The 24,066-nt window shown below is 46.3% G+C and overlaps 1 protein-coding gene across 1 annotated transcript in view; it reads right to left on the bottom strand.

Moving 5' to 3' along the window:
• Positions 1-24,066, bottom strand: part of ADAM12 (ADAM metallopeptidase domain 12) — a 771,113-nt gene that overhangs the window by 216,088 nt on the left and 530,959 nt on the right. Inside the window, exon 11 of the mRNA XM_073552776.1 lies at positions 17,754-17,899. Coding sequence (XP_073408877.1) covers positions 17,754-17,899 — 146 coding nt within the window. The remainder of the gene's footprint in view (positions 1-17,753; positions 17,900-24,066) is intronic.

Raw genomic sequence — 24,066 nt, 5'->3', positions numbered from 1 at the left:
TGAATACTCTAGCAGCTAAATGCTGCCTGAGCACACCTGGGGGCATGATGTCTTAGATGAGCACTGAATGTGGTGAGAATCATAGGCAGGATAAGGACCAAGCTCATGGCACTAATCCAGGAGAGAAAAGTAGAAAAGCCATTTCAACAAACAGTAAATATTAAGCACCAATTTACACGTGGTTAAAAATGATGCCTGAATATTCTACAACTTACTCTGCAGAAAACAAGTAATAAAATAAAGAGGTAGTCCTAAAAGTAAAAAAAAAAAAAAAGAAAAAAGTTTTTATTCTAACAGTTGGAACATAAAGGGGAAAATATGGGAAACCACATATACTACTTAGTGTGAAAAAGGGCAAAGAACTTAAGGGGTTAAAATCATCGTGAATCAGGAAGAAGAAAAGGACAATCGGCGCTAAATAATGACAGAATCTATGAGTTTCTTGACTGCACAAGTTGAATAAAAATCCATCTTTGTGTATTTTGTTCCAGCGCATAGATTGTGTTTATCTGATAGAAATCTGTGTCCGTGTTTCCGGTAAGTGTATAGCGCACTCTCAGATGGATCATGCAGAATTTATATGGTTTCTTTCTTCATGTCTAATCCCGACAGGGCAAGTAAATCATGGAGTTTCATCTGCATTAAGGCTGGGTGAGATTATTCCCCTCACATACAATGCTCCGCTCCCTATGTCATAACCTATTTGGGATGCCAGATATGATTTATAGGGAAATGTATTATCGGGTTTCCATCAAACAGCAAATAGATGGGTATGCTTCAGAATTACAGCCTGCCTGACAGGTGTGGTATTGCTGTGCTTTTAACCATAATATTATTGATTTTTACTGGAATATAGTCGCCCCCCTCTCCCTCTTTTCATTGTAGAAGAAGCTGAAAAAAAATGTTATCTGAAATGATTCCGGAGATCTTCTCTGATGATTCTGCTCCACGCTCATGCTGAGCTTTATCCATTCACTGTTAATGTCTACGGGTGGAATTGAAGAAATGTCTATGTTTCGCTTTTCATATTGGAACGGAGTACAATTCTCAATCTGGTCAGCTCGATTCTCAAAGCTCTGAGATGAATGTAGGAATAGAAATATCTATCAACTACAGGCCATGAAATATAGTGAAGAGACAAATAGAGATGAGTCATCTGATTCGAATTTTGCAAAAACTTTGCCTCGGTAGGAATTATTTTGAGATTCGATTTGCTCGAATCCAGCCGCAGCTCCCCACCTGGTCCTCCACTGGCTCCGGTCTTCACCCTTCTGCACCTACAGTACTGTGACGCTTCAGGGGTATGGACTGCGTCCGAGAGTGGACCCTCTGGGTTGCGGAACTGAGGCCCCCGGGACGAGCGCACCAGGTGGAACTGACCCCCTATACAGGGACCGTTAGGGGCAGGTCCACGGGGGGTCAGACACCGCGACAGCTGGAACCAAGAGGGACAGCTCGAGGGACTGGAGAGACTACAGGCAAAAGAGGCTTACCAAGGAACGGGACTCCGTGCAGGAAGTGAGAGGAGGCAGCACGGACGACTGACAGGCAGTGGCAGGAGTACAGGACAGGGAACAGAGCAGACACTGGGGGACGGAACAGAGACAGGGAAGCCGGGGAACGTAGGCAGCGGCACCCGGACAGACAGGACAGAGGACGGGCAGGAAGGCAGGACAACAAGACTGGAACTAGGACAAAACACGAGACAAGGAAGACCTATAGACAAGCTATAGGCGGCCAAATTAGAGCAGGTAGACACACACAATAATCAGGTGTCTTCCCCTTATGGGGAATGACATTGTGAATGACAGGTTTAAGGAGCGAGACATGGAAGGTGTTAGGAACCCGGAGTGAAGCCGGCAATCTCAATTTGTATGCAGCGTCGTTAATGCGTCCAAGTACTTCAAACGGCCCGATGTACCGAGGGCTCAACTTGTACAAGGGGACTTTCAGACGGATGTGTTTGGTTGAAAGCCAGACTTTTTCACCTGGATGGTATGGTGGAAGGTCTCTCCGTCTTTTGTCTGCATGCTTTTTCATCCGGGCACTGGAGTTCGCGAGAGCCTCCCTGGTCTCTTTCCAGACTTGCAAAAACTCAGCGGCGAGAGCATCTCCCGCAGGAACCCCCGAAGACGTGGAAATGGGCAGCGGGACGCCAGGGTTCTGACCTGTAACCACAAAAAACGGTAACTTGGAGGTGGACTCATTAGGATGATTATTGTGAGCAAATTCTGCCCAGGGAAGAAGTGAGGCCCAGTTGTCCTGGTGGGCGTTGGAAAAGTGACGCAGGAAGGACGTCAGAACTTGATTGACTCGTTCCACTTGCCCGTTGGTATGAGGGTGGTAGGCAGAGGAGAAATCCAAAGATGTACCCATGAGCCGACAGAGGGCTCTCCAGAAACGAGAGGTAAACTGCACACCTCGATCGGATACGATCCGTTGAGGGAGTCCATGCAGCTTGAAGATCTGATGGACGAAGACCTCGGCCAACTTAGGAGCCGAAGGCAAGCCGGGTAATGGGATGAAATGGGCCATCTTGGAGAAGCAATCTACTACCACAAGGAAAGTAGTACACCCAGCAGAGGAAGGCAGATCTGTCACAAAATCCATGGCAATTTGCCGCCAAGGCGCCTCTGGAACAGGTAGTGGGTGAAGAAGACCAGTGGGCAGATTCCTAGGCACCTTGTTCTGTGCATAAGTAGTACAGGATGCTACAAAATCTTTCACGTCTTGTTGAAGAGAGGGCCCCCAATAGTAGCGGGAGAGAAGCAATCTTACGTGTCCTGCAATCTTAGACGAGTGCCCTCAACGTAGCACCTCCAGTCTTCTGCTCTGTGGAACGAGGGTTTTGCCGGGCAGAAGGGTAGAGAGGCTCACGGTAGCCACGGTGATGATTTTCGTAGGCTCAATGACATATGATGGATCCTCCTCCAACTCTGGTGATTGCTGAGACCTAGAGAGCGCATCCGCCTTTGTGTTCCTATTCCCGGGTCGAAAATGGAGCTGGAAATCGAAGCGGGAAAAGTACAGCAACCATCTGGCTTGCCTGGCGTTGAGTCTTTGAGCGGACTGAAGATAGGCTACGTTTTTGTGGTCAGTGAAAATAGTAAAGGGATGGACCGCCCCCTGGAGCAGATATCGCCATTCCTCCAGAGCCATCTTTATAGCGAACAACTCCCGATCTCCGATTGAGTAGTTACACTCGGCAGAGGAAAAGGATTTGGAAAAAACCCACAGGGAACCAGACATCCGGATGATGCCCGCTGGGAAAGTACTGCCCCAGCCCCGGTGGAGGAGGCATCTACCTCTAGGATGAAGGGCATGCTGGCTACAGGGCGATGCAAGATTGGAGCAGACGCAAAGGAGCGTTTCAAAGCAAGGAAGGCGTCTTCTGCCTCAGGAGACCAGGAGTTCGATTTAGTTCCTTTACGGGTCAGGGCCGTGATAGGCTTGGTTACAGAGGAAAAGTGGGGAATAAACTGTCTGTAATAATTTGCAAATCCCAGGAAGCGCTGAATGGCTTTCACACCGATAGGACGAGGCCATTTGAGTACGGCGGAGAGCTTCTCGGGATCCATCTCCAGACCGGAATCAGTGATAATGTAGCCCAAGAAAGGCAACGAGGTTTGCTCAAACAGGCATTTCTCCAATTTCGCATAGAGCTGATTCTCCCAAAGATGTTGCAAGACCAGGCGAACACTTCTTCGATGCGAGGATAGATCGGGTGAGAAGATGAGAATATCATCTAAGTACACCACAACACAGGAGTACAGTAAATCCCGAAAAACCTCGTTGATGAATTCCTGAAACACTGCCGGAGCATTGCAGAGTCCAAATGGCATGACCAAATATTCATAATGGCCATCTCGAGTATTGAAAGCCGTTTTCCACTCGTCCCCAGTGCGGATTCGGATCAAATTATAGGCTCCTCGCAGATCCAGTTTGGTAAAGAGCCGGGCCCCCCTCAGCTGGTCGAAGAGCTCTGGGATCAACGGAAGAGGATACCGATTTTTAACAGTGATATTGTTCAGCCCTCGATAATAAATGCATGGCCTGAGGGATCCGTCTTTCTTCCGGACAAGGAAAAAACCCGCGCCAGCAGGAGAAAAAGATTTTCGAATGAAACCCTTGGCCAAATTTTCCTGAATGTACTCTGTCATGGCCGAGGTTTCTGCTGGGGACAGGGTACGTTCTCCCCCTAGGGGGGGGTGGCTCCTGGAATCAACTCAATGGGACAGTCAAAAAACCGGTGTGGCGGCAAGGAATCTGCTTCCTTCTTACTGAAGACATCGGCATACGCGTGATACGGAGCCGGGAGTCCTGAAAGGTCGACTGGCTCCTGAGGCGGGTGCGGACGGACCACCGACAACAGGCAGCTTTCCTGGCAAGTATGACCCCAGCGCAGAATCTCCCCAGAGCGCCAGTCCAGAACCGGTTCATGCAACCTGAGCCAGGGTAATCCAAGGAGAACGGCGTGAGACAAGTTGGGCAGGACATAGAAAGCTATCTTCTCCAGATGAAGAGCTCCCACTCGGAATTCCACTTCGGCAGTAACCATGGTGATAAGTTCCGGAAGTGGTCTGCCATCCACAGAAGAAATCGCACGTGGGTTTTCCAAGGCAACCACCGGAATCTGGAACTTGTCCACCTCCTCTAGCCGAATGAAATTACCAGCCGCACCCGAGTCCACATACGCCTCCACAGATCTACGCTCCCGACCTAGCATAATCAAAGCAGAAATGGTAAGGGGCAGAGAGGAATTAGGGTCACCTAGGGAGGCCTCTCTTACCTGGCCTAGGTGGAAGCGTTTCCCGGTCTCACAGGACAGGTCCGCAGAAAATGATTGGCTCCGCCGCAATACAAACAAAGGCCCTTCGTCATCCTCTCCCTGCGCCGTTGCTCAGACAATCTTACACGGTCAATCTGCATGGGCTCAGGGGCGGAACTGGAAGAGGGTGCTGAGGAATGTGGAATAGGGGCTTGATAGAGCCTAAAGGGTCTCTTCTCCTTGGCTGCTTCGCAAGAACGTTCTAGGAACCGGAGATCAATACGGGTGGCCAGGGATATGAGGTCCTCTAGAGTGGTGGGGGTATCCCGACCAGCAAGCTCGTCCTTTATTTTGCCAGAAAGGCCCCTCCAGAAGGCTCCCACCAGGGCCTCATTATTCCACCCAAGTTCCAAAGACAGTGTCCAGAAGCGGATGGCGTACTGTCCCACGGTGAGCGAACCCTGACATAGGTTAAACAGAGCTTCAGAAGTAGAAGCCAACCGTCCAGGCTCGTTAAACACCTTGCGGAACGTGTCAAGAAAATTTTGAATACTAGAGACCACAGGATCATCCCTCTCCCACAAAGGATTCACCCAGGCCAAAGCCTCTCCTTCAAGGTGGGACACGATAAACGCCACCTTGGCACGGTCAGAGGGGTATTGCTGGGGTAACAGCTCAAAGTGCAGTCTGCACTGGTTCAAGAAGCCCTGGCAAAGCTTAGGATCCCCGCTATACCTGGGGGGCTTTCCCAGGCGAGGTGGGGGGTGAGATGCTGGGTCCCGGGGTTGGGCCGAGGCAGCCGCCGAGGACTGTAGGGACAGTAGGCGGTCATTGACGGACACCATGTAGTTTAAGATGTGGGACTGGGCGTCGCGCTGCTACGCTAGCTCCTGCTGGAGACCTGCTAATATGGGAGCAAGCCCAGGGTCGGCAGTTTGAAGGGCGGAAAGCCGGGTGTCCATGGACTTCATGAAGGACATTATGCGGGTTTGGTTTTCCCATAAAAAAAGTTATTCTTTTTGTGTAGCGGCCGCGGCTCCAGCGGGGTCCATGGCCTGATTATACTGTGACGCTTCAGGGGTATGGACTGCGTCCGAGAGTGGACCCTCTGGGTCGCGGAACTGAGGCCCCCGGGACGAGCGCACCAGGTGGAACCGACCCCTATACAGGGACCGTTAGGGGCAGGTCCACGGGGGGTCAGACACCGCGACAGCTGGAACCAAGAGGGACGGCTCGAGGGACTGGAAAGACTACAGGCAGAAAAGGCTTACCAAGGAACAGGACTCAGTGCAGGAAGTGGGAGGAGGCAGCACGGACGACTGACAGGCAGTGGCAGGAGTACAGGACAGGGAACAGAGCAGACACTGGGGGACGGAACAGAGACAGGGGAGCCGGGGAACGTAGGCAGTGGCACCCGGACAGACAGGACAGAGGACGGGCAGGAAGGCAGGACAACAAGACTGGTACTGGGACAAAACACGAGACAAGGAAGACCTATAGACAAGCTATAGGCGGCCAAATTAGAGCAGGTAGACACACACAATAATCAGGCGTCTTCCCCTTATCGGCCGCCGCCCACCGCAGGGTTAAACAACCCGACGGCCTTGCTTCCGCGACCTAATGCGCATGTGCGGGCCAGCAGCAGTCGGGAGACCAGGGAGGCGAGGCGCTGGTGAGCAGGAGGAGGAGGGAGGCATGTGTGAGCTGGAGAGAAGAGGAGGCGGCGGCACGTGACGGGCCGGGTAAGAAGCAGCCACGGGGGGACCCGGTGCTAGGGGAACGGCGGCGGGCACGAACGCTGCCGTTACAGGTACTGACTGGGCCACATACGATTTCATTATACCGTGGGCCGATGCACATCATAAAGTCACATGCGACCAAGACAGCACCAAAAGCACTGAAGAGTGAAGACTGAAGAGAAGACAGAACCAGGAGGGGAACTGTGGTTAGATTTGAGCTAATTGAATTAAAAAAAAATATTCCAATTGAGGAAGATCCAAACTGTAAACTGCAAATCAATTCCCTCATCTCTACGTTTTTGTTCAGTGTATTTTATTGCCTCTAAATCAAGATGAGAATAATATTTTTAAATTTTTAACCCGGCCATTTATTACACTGTGTCATCTGGAGACACCTCGGAGCATAATAAACCGGGGCACATTCAATTCATATCAAATAAATTCATTGCAAATTGAATTTCCCATTTGAATTCAAGCAAATCAGTCAAGCTGAAAAAGGTCCCTCTGTATCATAATAGATAGAAAAAGCAAGGTTGAAGGGTTATGTACTGGGATTAGGAGAGGGGCTCTGTTTTGGAAAAATTTCCTTACAAGTAAAATATTACTACAATACTGGTATACATTGGTTCACTATGGTCGTATTAATGAGTAGAAGGATTTTCCCATTGCATCTATACCAGAAAGTAAGCATTTGTCAGGAGAACATGGCTGATAGCAAATGCATCTCTGTTGCTTTGCTAATTTTTCCTTTAGAAGGGTTGTCTATTGAGTACATTGCCTTTTTTTAGAAGGCTTCTTCAACGAAATCTGTAGGACAACTTAAAAGGTGTTCAAGAACTTAGAAGGTTGTGTTCAAGAACTTAGAAGTCAAGAACTTAGAAGAGGGTGTTCAAGAACTTAGAAGGTTGTGTTCAAGAACTTAGAAGTCAAGAACTTAGAAGTCAAGAATTTAGAAGAAGGTGTTCAAGAACTTAGAAAAAGGTGTTCAAGAATTTAGAAGGTGTTCAACAACTTGGAAGGAGGTGTTCAACAAATTGGAAACAGGTGTTCAAAAATTGCAAGGAGGTGAACTTAGAAGAAAGTGTTCAAATTCACTGCAGCACCCCAATAGGGAAAATGATATATTACACAGTTGGCTTTTCATATGCTGGATCTCCTAGTGCAGTGTTCCCTAATTCCAGTCCCAATTCCAGTGCTGGGTATTAAGATGCGAGACTCGTGAGAGTTTCTCGCATGTGTGACCCAGGACTAAATTGGATACCAGCTCTGGACTTCACTTCAACAAACAGGTAAGGCCTACATGTGTTGCGGCTGTCCAACAGCAGTGAGACATGGAGCTATGGCAACTCAAACATGGTATCAGAGGACGCAGAAAATACTCTATTAGCACTCAAGCATGCTCAAATAAAACCTTATGCAAGCACGATCAATCCTCACTATGATTGGTAAAACATATTTTGCCAGTTTGACAGGAAGAAATATATGGTGACGCACTTCAGTGCTGATGATTTCTTAAATAAAACACTAACATCCCCTCCTCTCTGTCTTAATCACAATCCTCTACTTGATTACATACCTGCTGTCCACTCGTGCCGATGATCATGGCAGTGGCAGTAATGAAAACAAGTGTTTCAGCTTAGCTAAACCGCCGTGATCGTATGGGGAAATTACTTAAAAAAAACACACAGCATGCACAGATTGAAGTGAAATCTGTGGATTCTCAAGTTGATATGTAAAATGTGACATTAACCTGTCAATATGTAAATCCAGAAAGTGGAATAAGGCTGGAGTCACACTACCGTAGAATATAGGCGAGTGCTATGCAAGAAAACACCGCGTAGCACTCGGCCCAGTGTTAATTTATGGGGCAGCTCACATCACCGTTTATTATCTACGAGTATTTGGCGGGCGTGTAAAATCACAGCATGCTGTGATTGTCACTGAGACTCGCCAATGCAAGCCTGTGCGTGTGAGAAAAAAATCGATAAGCACTCGGACCATGCGAGTGCTGTCCAATTTTTACACACCGGTGTCCAATGAAAAGCCGTCAATTCATGTGCCGCGTAATGTAAAATCACACTGACAGGTTAGAAAAGAATAGAGAGAATAGATATATACACATAGAATACATAGATATATAAATGTCAGTGACACACATACAGTATATATATATTACATAGAAAGATAGATAGAAGAAAAGCCGGCAATTCAGCAGCCGTGTAGTGTAAAATCACAGCAGGAGCCGACAGGATAGGAGAGATGGATTACATACAGTAAATACATACAGAATAAGTACATATATAGATGTCAGTGACAAATGCAATTAGTACAGTGTGTGTGTACAGCTTACTGTACATGTATTTAATTAATAAAAGATATTTTTCTGTAAAAAAATTCCACAGGCTCCCGCGTAATTTTCGTAACCAGCAGAGGGAAAGCCGAAGGCTGGGGGCCAATGTTTATAGTCTGGGAAGGGGGTCATACCCATGGAGCTTCCCAGGCTATTAATATCAGCTCACAACTGTATACTTAGCCTTTATTGGCTATTAAAATGGGGGACCCTAAAAAAATTATGAAGGGTCCCCTTATAATTAATAACCAGCAAAGTCTATATTAATAGCCTAGGAAGGGGCCATGGATACTGGCTCCCCAAGGCTAAAAACATCAGCTCTCTGCTACCCCAGAAAAGGCACATCTCTAAAGACACAGATTCCTTTAATGAATCTTAATTAAACCATACTTAGGACCTTGCCCATACCACTGACGCCCTTGTCATCTGCAAAAGAGTTGAATAAAAAACAACAATATTCCTCACCTTTCTGCAGAGATGATAATCCATTTGTCCCACGACAGGTCTAATTCTGCTACATCTAGATGGCAGGCTGCATGATGCGACCATACTGCCTGTCATCCAGCAGAGACATTGAGCAGCATGTGCTCAGTGTCTCCCTATGATCTCATAGTCCATGTTTCAGGGCACTGTGAGCGTGAGAAAGTTCCCCTGCTTGCAGTGCCATCAGACAGGTCTTCTGAGTTCACAGCCAATGAACTTCACCTTTCTGACATCAGCGTAAGCCAGCGCATCTGGTAGAAAAAAAACGTGCATATAACTTCTTTGAAGAGGATCCTGAAGGAAACCTATCCAATCTAGGCACTATGTCCAATTAGAAGACTGCAAAAAACTCTTCACAGACACAACTCTTCAAAATTGTTTCAGAAAAAGATATCCAAGAAGTATTGCTTCTCCTTGCAGAGATTGACATGCTAAGCATGCTGAGATGAGGAGACTTAAAGTCGCAATGCTCCTCGTGGAAATATGCAAATTGTCTCTAGAACTCTAGTGCCACCTATTGGAAGTAGCAATCCTAAAAGTCAATGTCTACCCTTTAATGAGCCTTGTCACATGACTTAGGATAAAAGCTAAACCAGAATCTCAATTTGTAGACACTGTGTTTTGGGGTACTGCCCCTCATCCGTGCAAAGTGTGAGGACTGGTTTGGCTGTGTGAGAGACGTCTGACCAATATCCAAGAAGAGATGCGGAGATGCCACAATGCTCCTCTGGGAAATATGCAAACTGTTTTAGTCCTCTTCCTTTCAGAAAAAGAAAAGGTTCTCCAAAATATCCCCAATACAGGAGAGCTTTATGAAGCGGTTTCTGCCTAAAAAACTCAAAAATCACTGTGTGCAAATAGTCTAAGGCTATGTTCAAATGGAGTTTTTCAAAAACAGAAAGCTTTTCAAGGGGAAATCATTTCAGGAAACTTTCCTTTTCTGGGGTATTTTTGGAGAGTTTTTCTTGAAGTGTTTCCTAAAGCAGTTTTGAAGAGTTTTATTTTCATCATTATGATTGGACAGTGCCTAGCATGGAGAGGATTCCATCAAGACACTTTAAAGAAGTGACTTTTTTTTCACCAGACGTTTTTCAAAACCTCTTCAGAAAAACAAGTTGATCAAAAAACTCTTCACGTGAACCACAAATTGGATTTCCTGTAGCAATAAATAAGAAGAATTTTCCAAGTAGTTTTTGAAGTGGTCCTTGAGGACTATTTTCAAATGGATCCACTCCAAAAAATGTCCCACAATCTTACGTGAACATAGCCTTAAATTTCTGATGCTTCAGTGGCCTTTTCTGTCTTTTTTTAGTTTTCCTGGGCGATGATATGCTGTATCGCCAAATGATTGCTGCAGCCAGTGGCGGATTATAATGAGGTCAATCTGGGCGGTAGCCCAGGGCCCAGTGGTGAGGGGGGGCCCACCAGCCCAGGATCAATTGCCCAATTATAATCCACCACTGGTCTGGACTCTGGAGCTGTCCGTCCAGCTGTGGAGGTTGCTCGGGTCCGTCCTCTGTCCCGGCTGCCCCCTCCTCTCAGCTGCTCCATACAGCCGGCTCCTCCGCTCCCGATGCCTGTGCTGCCTCCTCCCCCTCTCGATCTCTCCATCTCTCCCTCCTCCAGCATCGGCTGCCATCCTCCTCTCTCCCTCCATCTCTGTCCAGCTTCCCACTCTCAGCCCCACCGGACCGGGACCTCAGTGACCACACCATGATGACAGGCAGGGGCGCAGGCTGAAATCTTCTGTAAGCACAGGGACCTGTGATGAGGTCACAGGAGGGGAGGAGTCAGGGGTCACATGATCAGAGGCCTCGTTGTGTGCAGAACTCTGCTGTGCTGATCATCATCATGGTGCTGGATGAGGGAAGTTTCTGTGTGAGGTAAGGAGAGGTTTACAGGGTGGGTGTAGCAGAGCTATGTGTGTACAATTTTGGACGTAGCAGAGCCGTGTGTGTATGAGGTGTACGGAGCGGAGCAGTTTGTGTCCGAGGTGTACGGAGCGGAGATGTGTGTGCACGAGGTGTACGGAGCTGAGCCGTGTGTGTACGAGGTGTACGGAGCGGAGCTGTGTGTGTACGAGGTGTACGGAGCGGAGCCGTGTGTGTACGAGGTGTACGGAGCTGAGCCGTGTGTGTACGAGGTGTACGGAGCGGAGCCGTGTGTGTACGAGGTGTACGGAGCTGAGCCGTGTGTGTACGAGGTGTACGGAGCTGAGCCGTGTGTGTACGAGGTGTACGGAGCGGAGCCGTGTGTGTACGAGGTGTACGGAGCGGAGCCGTGTGTGTATGAGCTGTACGGAGGGGAGCCGTGTGTGTACGAGGTGTACGGAGCGGAGCCGTGTGTGTACGAGGTGTACGGAGCAGAGCCGTGTGTGTATGAGGTGTACGGAGGGGAGCCGTGTGTGTACGAGGTGTACGGAGCGGAGCCGTGTGTGTACGAGGTGTACGGAGCAGAGCCGTGTGTGTATGAGGTGTACGGAGGGGAGCCGTGTGTGTACGAGGTGTACGGAGCGGAGCCGTGTGTGTACGAGGTGTACGGAGCAGAGCCGTGTGTGTACGAGGTGTACGGAGGGGAGCCGTGTGTGTACGAGGTGTACGGAGCGGAGCCGCGTGTGTAGGAGGTGTACGGAGCGGAGCCGCGTGTGTACGAGGTGTACGGAGCGGAGCCGCGTGTGTACGAGGTGTACGGAGCGGAGCCGCGTGTGTACGAGGTGTACGGAGCGGAGCCGCGTGTGTACGAGGTGTACGGAGCGGAGCCGCGTGTGTACGAGGTGTACGGAGCGGAGCCGCGTGTGTACGAGGTGTACGGAGCGGAGCCGCGTGTGTACGAGGTGTACGGAGCGGAGCCGCGTGTGTACGAGGTGTACGGAGCGGAGCCGCGTGTGTACGAGGTGTACGGAGCGGAGCCGCGTGTGTACGAGGTGTACGGAGGGGAGCCGCGTGTGTACGAGGTGTACGGAGGGGAGCCGCGTGTGTACGAGGTGTACGGAGCGGAGCCGTGTGTGTACGAGGTGTACGGAGGGGAGCCGTGTGTGTACGAGGTGTACGGAGCGGAGCCGTGTGTGTACGAGGTGTACGGAGCGGAGCCACGTGTGTATGAGGTGTACGGAGGGGAGCCGTGTGTGTATGAGGTGTACGGAGGGGAGCCGTGTGTGTATGAGGTGTACGGAGGGGAGCCGCGTGTGTACAAGGTGTACGGAGAGGAGCAGTGTGTATGAGGTGTACCGTGCGTGTACAAGGTGTACGAAGAGGAGCCACGTGTGTGCGAGGTGTACGGAGAGGAGCCGCGTGTGTACGAGGTGTACGGAGCGGAGCCGCGTGTGTACGGAGAGGAGCCGTGTGTGTACGAGGTGTACGGTGAGTACCCGTGGTCGGTGCACCCCCAGGTCGGGTGCACACCTCTCACCCTCTGACCAGTGCAGGATGCAAGGGCTGCACTGGTGCATTGCTCCGGACACGTTCGGGCTCCCAGGGCTGAAGACAGCTGCCCATTAGGTTGGCAGCTCTGTGCCGGGCACCCCGAAAAGTGTGCATGCAGGAGGTATGGAGAGAGCAGTGGCAACCGTGGCCACGCAGCACATGCACTCACCTAGGCACCGATGGACACCTTGTCTGCGCCCTGCTGAGGTGCAGGGTCCGCCCCTGGGCTCCTGCAATTGGTGGCAGCCATTAGCCTCGCTGTGTCCTGTCAGCTGTGGCAGAAAGTCAGCTGGAGTGCACAAAGTATAATGGATGTCCTATGTCCCCTCATGTAAGCCCCGGCAAATAACAGCAGGGCCATGGGTGCAGACAGTTACCAGGAGGAGCTATGAGAGGGGAAGAGGCAGTGAGCAGGCGGGGAGTGGCTGCCTAATGTTTCTTTAGGCTGTGTGCACACATCTGAAATTCCCGCGTATTTTATGCGTTTTTGCCGCATTTTTTTGCTGCGAAAACTAAATGCATAAAATAAGCAACCCATTGTATTCAATGGCATTCTGCCCATGCTGTGCTAAGGCTGCGTATTTTTCGGTAGCTAAATCGCATCGTGGAAAAATACGCAGTAGGCTCATTTTTTTGCGGAAAATGTGCGGATGGTACCCAGGGTCTGGAGGAGAGGAGACTGTCCTCCAGGTTCTGGGTACCATATCCCTGGTAAAAAAAAAGAATTAAAATAAAAAATCATTGATATTCTCACCTTCCGGCGTCCCCAGGCCTCAGCGATGCTCCCGGCAGCTCCCGTTCCCAGTGATGCCTTGCGCGACAATGACCTGTGATGACGTAGGGGTCTCGCGTGATGCTACGTCATCAGAGGTCATTGTTGCGCAAGGCATCACTGGGACCGGGAGCTGCCGGGAGCATCGCGATGATCGGGAACGCTGCGGGGGACGTCGGAAGGTGAGAATATCACGATTTTTTTTTAATTATTATTTTTAACATTATATATTTTTTACTACTGATGATGCATAGGCAGCCTCAATAGTAAAAAAGTTGGTCACACTTGTCAAACACTATGTTTGGCGAGAGTGACCAACCTGTCATCGGCATACAAATTTTTTGCGTATTTCCTGCAGCAGGGAGTTGCGGAATTGCCGAGGAAAATTCTGCGAAAAATCCGCACATGTGCACATAGCCTAACTCTCTACTTGTTTCCTGGTCTAGTTTTGTGTGATCGAGCAGCAGCGCAGAGATGACAGCAAGCGGCGGCCAGGACTAGCTGTCATACATGTCCTCTCCGCAGCCGGAGATCATCATCATAGGCTCAGTAATACAGAAAATCTCTTCCTGCTGCCAAACTCTCTGCCCCCTGCAATCTCTGCTGCTCCTGGACTGGCACGGAGAGGGGCGTGCAGGAGGGATCCCCACCTCTGTGCGCAGCGCAAGGCCAGGGCTGTGCAGAGGGATCCAGTGTACAGCAGGATGAGTCAGTCCCTGGGGCCGCCCGGGTGCAGGTAAAACCTGGCTGCTCCGTGCTGCTCAGGGGGGCGGTAGCTGCAAGTTCACTCACTTCAGGCTGGGATACTTCTAGGGTGTATCTCAGCCGAGTTATGGAGGTACCTCAGTGTGGAATAGCATTATACAGGGAGTCCAGTCATCTCCATAGTGAGTGGTGGGGAGGTCCTGGGGTCAGTAGTAGCCAGTGACACTGAGGGGTCGTAACATTGTTACATTGTAGCCAGAATTTAACCCTTTCTCTTGGTAGGTGTTCGTACACTTACGGCCGGTAACCAATCATCATAGTGGAAGTCATTTGTTTCCATCAACTTTGTTATATGTGGGCAGTGGGCACCTCTAGTAAGGTGGGCATGAGATGGCGGGTCTTGTTACCTCTGCCTCACACATAAGTTACTATGAGGTCTACTTTATTCCTGCCACATTTCTTTCTTGGCCTAATGAGAGAAATATTTTGACCAGTTGAAAGTTATACAACCTGAGGATTGTGCATGTGTGCGCTGCCCGCATGTAGTAATATGTGTATATACAGTCATATGTAAAAGTTTGGGTACCCCTATTAATGTTAACCTTTTTTCTTTATAACAATTTTGGTTTTTGCAACAGCTATTTCAGTTTCATATATCTAATAACTGATGGACTCAGTTATATTTCTGGATTCAAATGAGGTTTATTGTACAAACAGAAAATGTGCAATCTGCATTTAAACAAAATTTGACCGGTGCAAAAGTATGGGCACCCTTATCATTTTCTTGATTTGAACACTCCTAACTACTTTTTACTGACTTCCTGAAGCACTAAATTGGTTTTGTAACCTCATTGAGCTTTGAACTTCATAGCCAGGTATATCAAATCATGAGAAAAGGTATTTAAAGTGGCCACTTGCAAGTAGTTCTCCTATTTGATTCTCCTATGAAGAGTGGCATCATGGGCTCCTCAAATCAACTCTCAAATGATCTGAAAACAAAGATTATTCAACATAGCTTTTCAGGGGAAGGATACAAAAAGTTGTCTCAGAGATTTAACCTGTCAGTTTCCACTGTGAGGAACATAGTTAGGAAATGGAAGAACACAGGTACAGTTCTTGTTAAGCCCAGAAGTGGCAGGCCAAGAAAAATATCAGAAAGGCAGAGAAGAAGAATGGTGAGAACAGTCAAGGACAATCCACAGACCACCTCCAAAGGCCTGCAGCATCATCTTGCTGCAGATGGTGTCACTGTGCATCGGTCAACAATACAGCGCACTTTGCACAAGGAGAAGCTGTATGGGAGAGTGATGCGAAAGAAGCCGTTTCTGCAAGCACGCCACAAACAGAGTCGCCTGAGGTATGCAAAAGCACATTAGGACAAGCCAGTTACATTTTGGAAGAAGGTCCTGTGGACTGATGAAACAAAGATTGAGTTGTTTGGTCATACAAAAAGGCGTTATGCATGCGCTGTATTGTTGACCGATGCACAGTGACACCATCTGCAGCAAGATGATGCTGCAGGTCTTTGGAGGTGGTCTGTGGATTGTCCTTGACTGTTCTCACCATTCTTCTTCTCTGCCTTTCTGATATTTTTCTTGGCCTGCCACTTCTGGGCTTAACAAGAACTGTACCTGTGTTCTTCCATTTCCTAACTATGTTCCTCACAGTGGAAACTGACAGGTTAAATCTCTGAGACAACTTTTTGTATCCTTCCCCTGAAAAGCTATGTTGAATAATCTTTGTTTTCAGATCATATGAGAGTTGTTTTGAGGAGCCCATGATGCCACTCTTCATAGAAGAATCAAATAGGAGAACTACTTGCAAGTGGCCACTTTAAATACCTTTTCTCATGATTTGATATACCTGGCTATGAAGTTCAAAGCTCAATGAGGTTACAAAACCAATTTAGTGCTTCAGGAAGTCAGTAAAAAGTAGTTAGGAGTGTTCAAATCAAGAAAATGATAAGGGTGCCCATACTTTTGCACCGGTCAAATTTTGTTTAAATTCAGACTGCACATTTTCTGTTAGTACAATAAACCTCATTTGAATCCAGAAATATTACTGAGTCCATCAGTTATTAGATATATGAAACTGAAATAGCTGTTGCAAAAACCAAAATTGTTATAAAGAAAAAAGGTTAACATTAATAGGGGTGCCCAAACTTTTACATATGACTGTATATATATATATATATATATATATAATATAGAATTTACTCCGACCCCTATATAAACCCTGCCCCTCCGACCGCCGTCCACTTTCCCATGCTCCTGTTCCAATCCTGAGGTCTTTTTTGTCCCCCCTTGGTCCTCCACATGCTGAACATCTAGGACATGACTAACATTGCGCACTGTTCGCTTGTTCGTCGCCAGATGCAGCCTCGTGTCCAGTGTGTGAGAAGACGGTGACTTGTCTGTGGCGTTAACCCCTCTGCTGCCGTGTTGGGCACAGCCTGTGAGAGGAGCGTCTCTTCCTGTGTATCCGGCCACAGGCTGCACATCGTAGGCTGCTTCTTCTATCTGGGAAAGTTCATGAAGCAGAAGCCTCTGTGTGACTCATGTGAGGTAATTTGTCTGACAGGTCATGGGTCCAGGTCAGCAGGTGATTGCTGACTATTAGCTGGTTTCGATGTTAGGTACAGGTGAGTCAGGACTAGATGTTGGGTGGAAGCCTTCCAGTATTTGTAAGGCCTCGTGCACACGCTGAGTATTTGGTGAGTTTTTTGCTCAGTATTTGTGAGGCCTCATGGACACACTGAGTATTTGGTGTTTTTTACCTCAGTATTTGTGAGGCCTCGTGCACATGTTGTGTATTTGCTGAGTTTTTTACCTCAGTATTTAACCCCTTCCCGCCCCTTGATGCACTGTATGCGTCATGAAAACTAGAGACTTTCCGGACCCCTTCACATGACCGGGAGGCCCACAGAGTCTGAACAGGCCGGGGCCCTGGCTACCCTTAATCCACCCCTGGCTGCAGCCAATCACTGTGCTCAGAGGTCAGGTGTTATATATGAGATCATCACCGCTAAGGTCAATGATTTGCTGCAGCGGTCATATGCTTCTATGGCACGTAATCATACCAAAAAGTAAATCAAGATCAGTTGGGAATATAACAGCTCAGTAATGGTTATTTTTTTTTAAATCTCTTAATCATGGACAACCCTATTTTGCTCCACTTTAATCAATTTGTCGGAGTGTTGTTGGCCTTGCACTTCCTTTTAGTCTCCCACCCACTTTCTCATCACTCTTCAAAAAGATGTAAATGAAGTAATCAATTCCCTCTGAAGGTCTCAAAATGAAAATAAACAGAGTGAACTAATGGACCATAAAAGAAATACTGAAAAATTACAGCTCTGAAGCATGCAGAATTATGAATGTAGTTCTGGTCCTAGAGCAAAGCAAAAATGTATATGGCGTAGCTTAGACCTTATGGTTTCCATATTCAATTCGAATCACCTGAATCCCACCCCCGGCAAGAAATAATTTATATCCAGACATTGTATGTAATCACTCACGCAGTGGATGGCGTCATGATGCAGCCTCCTTTGTCATATCCTTTGCAATTGCATCCTCGTTCCAGTGTATCATGGTTCATCCCAAAATTGTGGCCAATCTCGTGAGCGAGGGTGACAGCCCCTCCGAGTGGGTTGTCTGAATGGTCCTGTAAAGCAAAGACAATTTACATGTCGTTCTAGCGGTTAGGTTATTTAACATCTGCAGGGCTGGTGTTAGGGGGAAGAACACTGGGCCATTGCCCAGGGTTCCCACACTCTTGGCTGGCATATGCTACAGCAGAAGCTACACTGATAATAGCATTGAACAGGGCCGGCCCGAACGTATAGGCGAACTAGGCGGCCCCTAGGGCGCCGACCCAAAGGGGGCGCCAGAGAAAAAATAGAAAAAATTATAAAAAATCTTTTCAAAAGGCAAAAAGTTTTAGGGATGGAAAGAAAAGTGTACATATTTAAGGGCAAATATGACGCAAGAGAGGTTGGTTGGGTTGGCAACAATTTCGATAGAATATGAAGTTGCTAAACAAATTAATCTCGGTGACTTAGGGTCATCCTTTTCAAAAAAAAGGCAAGGAAACAAAAATTTTAATTACCTATGGTCGTTTTTGTTTTGTGTTATTGATTACTTTGTATATATTTGTCCTATACAACTTCTCAGAAGATTAAAGAGTTAGGAGAGAGTTAATTAATCATTGTTGTTGTGGTTTATTTTGCTCCTAAATTTATATCCCAAGTTTTCATCTACTGCCAAGAATAGTAGGGACGCAACAAAATAGTTTCGCCTAGGGCGCCGTAATCTCTCGGGCCGGCCCTGCCATTGAAACAAGTAAAACAATTTTTTTAAAAATACGCATTTGTAATCGATGCATTCGTAAAAGTCTGATATATCAAATATAACCTAAATTAATCTGATCAGTAAACAGTGTAACAAGTAAAAAAAACAAACAAAATGCCAGAATTATTATTTTTTTGCCCGCCCCAACATTGCAATTAAATGCAATAAGGGTAGATCAACACATAGCATCTATCCCAAAATGATAGGAGTAAAAACGCCAGATCTGAGCTCAAAACATAAGTCCTGACATAGCCCCATAACTCAAGAAATTAAAACATTACCTGTCACAGAAAATGGCAAAAAACAATTGTGCAATTGCAGTCTTTTTTCAATTTCACCGCACTTGGAATTTTTTTTCCCGTTTTTCAGTACAATATGTGGAAGAATGAATGGAGTCATTCAAAAGCACAACTTGTCCCACAAAAAAAACAAACAAGCCCTCATATGGCTATGTAGAAAGAAAAATAAAAAAGTTATGACTCTTGGAAGATGGGGGGGGGGGAGAAAATCGAGAGGGTTGAAGGAGTTAAAATCCTTGTACTGTAATAGCCATATAATAGCAGTCCGTTTAATCTTCGGATGTTCATTATGACTTTACTAAAAAAACTCAAAATATAATCATATTAATCATATCTATATTATGTAATTAGGGTAAGGGCACCTCCTTCATTTCTAAATGTGTACAGTTATCGGGCAGGACGTACAAGGCATTGAATTCAATATTTCCACTAGTGACCACCCTAGTGACAGCACAACAACACGAGACAGGAAGTGTTGTCGTAGAGATTTTGGAACACCAGGATGGTGCTTAATAATTCAAATGCAACTTAATTTAAGTAGATGATCCTATGAAAACATTCTTACTGACTCTTCAGTTTACAAATCCTATTTTATTAAACATTGTAAAGTAATTCTTAATATAGGGAGTCCTGTGTTCAGAGTACTCATCTGTTGGTCAGAGTATAAGGGATTCAAAAGAGCGTCTCTCTCTGGAGGACCCATACCTGTATGACACAGACAACCCAAACCTGTGAATGGACGTGTATGTGTCTCTGTCTGTAGGTCTATGTGCGTGGGATTTAGCCTAGAATGTATGGACTCTTGGTGGTATGAACTGTATATATAAATGAAGATATATACAGTATATCTATGTAAGTGCTTTGTATAAATGTGTGTATGTGCTCTGTGTATACATACATATATATATTTATGTGTGTGTGTTTACTCCTTGTATAGATGCGTGTGTGTGATGTGTGTGTATACATACAGTATCTAGGTATAACATACAATGTGTGTGTCACATATGGTGTGTATGTAGCATCCACATTTATAAACACTGTCAGTATAGACGAGAGTTCATAGGTTCTTCTCACTTCCTAAAACTCAATATGGACAAAACTGAACTCATCATCTTTACTCTCTCACCTAACTAACCAACCTACCCGATCTATCTATCACAATTAATGACACCATGCTCTCTGCAGTAACTGAAGTCCGCTGCTACAAATAACCCTTGACTATGCCTTGTTCTTCATACCGCACATCCAAGCTCTTGCCTCCTCCTGTTGCTTCCAACTCAAACATATCTATTAAAATGTTAGTGCATGCTCTCATCATCTCCTGCCTCATCTACATTCCTGCTCTGTGTCTTCCCTTCTAACAGTCTCGCACCACTCCATCCTTAATTGTACAGCCCGACTAATCCACTTCTTTCCAAGCAATTCCTCTGCTTTTCCACACGGCAAGTCCCTTCATTGGCTCCCAACTCCCTAACGTATCCAGTTCAAACTGCTAACACTGATCTACCCATCTCCTACTTATATCTCCGAACTAATTTCCCAATATCTTCCAACATGCAACTTCCGGTCCTCCCAAGACCTCCTCCTACATTGCTCGCCCAATCGCCTACAAGACTTCTTCAAAGCATTCCCTATCCTCTGGAATCCTGTGCTTCAACAGATCTGATTATCCGCCACACTCGGAACTTTCTAAACAGAACTTAAAAACCCACCTCTTCAAGAAAACTTACAGCCTGCAATGACCCTGCTGCCACCTCACCACCATTACCGGAGCTGCCGCACCCTCCTACCCTACAGGGTGCATCTGTTTTCTCTCAGAAAGGAAATGCAACATCAACTGTTATTCACTGTCCTATTAAGGGAATAGAAGAATCCAGGATATCTATAAACAGAAAGATAGTGAGGAAACACTTAGCTAACCTAAATGAATTCAAGTCTCCAGGTCCAGATGAATTACACCCCAGAGTACTGAAGGAGATAGCAGAAGAAATTTTTGAACCCCTCTCCATAATCTTTGAAAATTCTTGGAGAACAGGAGAAGTGCCAGAAGACCGGAGAAGAGCAAATGTTGTTCCTATCTTCAAAAAGGGGAAGAAGGTGGACCCAGGCAACTATAGGCCGGTGAGTCTGACTTCTATACCAGGAAAGATCTTTGAACAAATTATTAAACAACATGTATGTCAATACCTGGATAAGAATGAAGTGATTAAACAGAGTTAGCATGGGTTTCTAACTAATAAGTCATGTCAGACTAACTTAATTTCCTTCTATGACGGTATCACTGATTGGGTGGATCAAGGAAATGCTGTAGATATAGTATATCTTGACTTCAGCAAAGCATTTGACAAAGTCTCTCATACAATCCTTATTGAAAAAATGACTAAGTATGGAATGGACAAGGCAACTGTTAGGTGGATTCATAACTGGCTTAGTGATCGGACCCAAAGAGTGGTCGTAAATGGCTGCACATCCAGTTGGAAGAATGTCTCAAGTGGGGTACCACAGGGCTCTGTCCTGGGCCCTGTATTGTTCAACATCTTTATCAACGATTTAGATGAAGGAATTGAGGGTAAACTGATTAAATTTGCTGATGACACAAAGCTAGGAGGGATAGCTAATACTAGAGAAGAGAGAGAGGATTCAAAAAGATTTAAATCAACTGGAGAAGTGGGCAGCAACTAACAGAATGGTTTTTAACAGGGAGAAATGCAAAGTACTACATCTGGGCAATAAAAATGAAAAAAGCATATATAGAATGGGAGGAATAGGGCTAAGTGACAGCACATGTGAAAAAGACTTGGGTATACTAATAGATCACAGACTGAATATGAGTCAACAGTGTGATGCAGCAGCAAAAAAGGCAAATGCAATTCTAGGATGTATTAACAGAAGCATACAGTCTAGATCACGTGAAGTCATTATTTCCCTCTACTCCTCTTTGGTCAGACCTCATCTGGAATATTGTGTCCAGTTTTGGGCACCACATTTTAAAAAAGACATCAACAAACTGGAGCAAGTTCAGAAAAGAGCGACCAGAATGGTGACCGGTCTGCAAACCCTGTCTTATGAGGAAAGGTTGCAGGATTTGGGAATGTTTAGTTTGCAAAAGAGAAGACTGAGAGGAGACTTAATAGCTGTCTACAAATATCTAAAGGGCTGTCACATTGTAGAAGGATCAACTTTATTCTCATTTGCACAAGGAAAGACTAGAAGCAATGGGATGAAACTGAATGGGAAGAGACACAGATTAGATATTAGAAAAAACTTTTTGACAGTTAGAGTGATCAATGAGTGGAACAGGCTGCCACGAGAAGTGGTGAGTTCTCCTTCAATGGAAGTCTTCAAACAGAGGCTGGACAGACATCTGACTGGGATGATTTAGCGAATCCTGCTTTGAGCAGGGGGTTGGACCCGATGGCCCAGGAGGTCCCTTCCAACTCTACGATTCTATGATTCTATAATTCTACAGTCTGTTTCCCCATTATCCTGTAGACTCTAAGTCCACAAGGCAGGATCTCTCCTTACTGTACAAGTCTGTCATTGTTAGTTTGTTTACCGTATTTTATATTTTTTATATTTGTATGTCACTTCTCGTGTGCAGCACCATGGAATGAAGGAATCAATGGTGCTTTAAAACTAAATAATAACAGGTGTAAAATGTCAGCAATTGCCCAACAAAAGAGCAAAATGGGTTATTCATTGGGTGATGGGATTGCTTAAGGTCGAACAAAACTCATTGTTTTCATCAGCACACCGCCCTATGTAAATTGTAGATGTGCTGCTGATAACATGATACTGTATGGGGACAGATTGATGTATTAGTGACTGTTCTGTCCCCATTATTCTTCCTTAGCTGGTGTAAAGAGGCCAGGAAACAAGCGCCAAACAACTTCAATATTGTCGATTATGCTCATTTAATGGTCTGAACTTAGCACAAGTAAATGCAACCAAAATGTTTCAGCGTGATGGTGCAATATGTGAGCAGTAGGGGCCTAATTTAAACTTTTGCAAGAGGTCTCACTTTGTCTAAAACTGGTCCTAAATATCTGGTCATATTAGTTCAAGTCTAACTATTGTTGAGTCAGCCTGCCAATTCTCCCAAAACTCTAACGTGGCCCATAAAAATAATGAACAGTGTTTGAAACAGAACTTATGCTTCAATAATTTTTGGAGGGCTACCTAGAAGAGATGAGGCCTCATTGGAAAAAATTACAGTGGGCTTCCATTATGGTGCCAGGATTGAAATGACTTAATATCCTACAAATCATTTCCACTTTTACAATTTTCCGCCCAATTGTTTGCCCAAAATAAAACTCTTCTTGAGGGAGACACAGGAGGAACTGTACAGGTTCTTTCCACCCATAAGCAAAAGAGATGACCCAACCAAGGCTCCTTTTTCCAAGGGTCACTTGGGCTGTCACTACAATACGCATACTCTTGGTTAGGTTACAGCTGATTTACACACACATGATATCCATATTACAGACCAGTAATGACCTTCCAATGAGCCACAATTGACTTACAAATTCTCACCAGGAAGGAGCAGAAAGTATTAACAAACATTGAAAAAGATATTTTTCATCAACGTCGTGCTTCCTAAATCTTTATCCTTGATTTCTCCTCTTCAGTGATTCTTGATAAACTTGGACCAATTATATGTTCCCATGAAGGCACAGAACCACTCCCTATCAAAGGGCCCATATACTGGTCTTGCACAGGAGCCCCTCTTATATCGGTGTCCACCCCTAATATAGTAAATGCCATGACTTCTTGAAAAGTAGGGTCTGTATTTTTTGATCCCCGCCAATCCAGAGAATAATGGGGAACACAGTGCCGATTTAGTGGTGCACCCCTTACTAGTGTGGCGCCCCTGAGGCTCAGTCGCCACAGAGGTACTGCACCTCCTCCTGAGATGTGGTGCCCCACCATCCAGGTAAGTTGGAGGCTCCTGACCACGCTCCAACACTCGCACCCCACACAACAGAGTAGTTCTGCAAAGCCACATTGCGGCTCCTTGCTTAGAGAGTAGCAGAGCACCTTTGGTGGCTCCCTGCTTGTAACACGAAATGTGCTTGGAGGCGGGTGGAGTTGAGAATACATAAAAGAGTGGGAAGGTTTAGAATTTCAGTCAGTCAGTAGGTCAGTCTGGGAGAGGAAGCCACTCAGAGAGGAGTGAGGAAAG

This window comes from Dendrobates tinctorius, unplaced genomic scaffold (assembly GCF_039654945.1).
Source record: "Dendrobates tinctorius isolate UK_male_01 unplaced genomic scaffold, ASM3965494v1 ptg000196l, whole genome shotgun sequence".
Lineage (NCBI taxonomy): Eukaryota > Metazoa > Chordata > Amphibia > Anura > Dendrobatidae > Dendrobates > Dendrobates tinctorius.
Note: the sequence above shows the minus strand (reverse complement) of the source record. Positions and strands in the feature narration are given on the sequence as shown.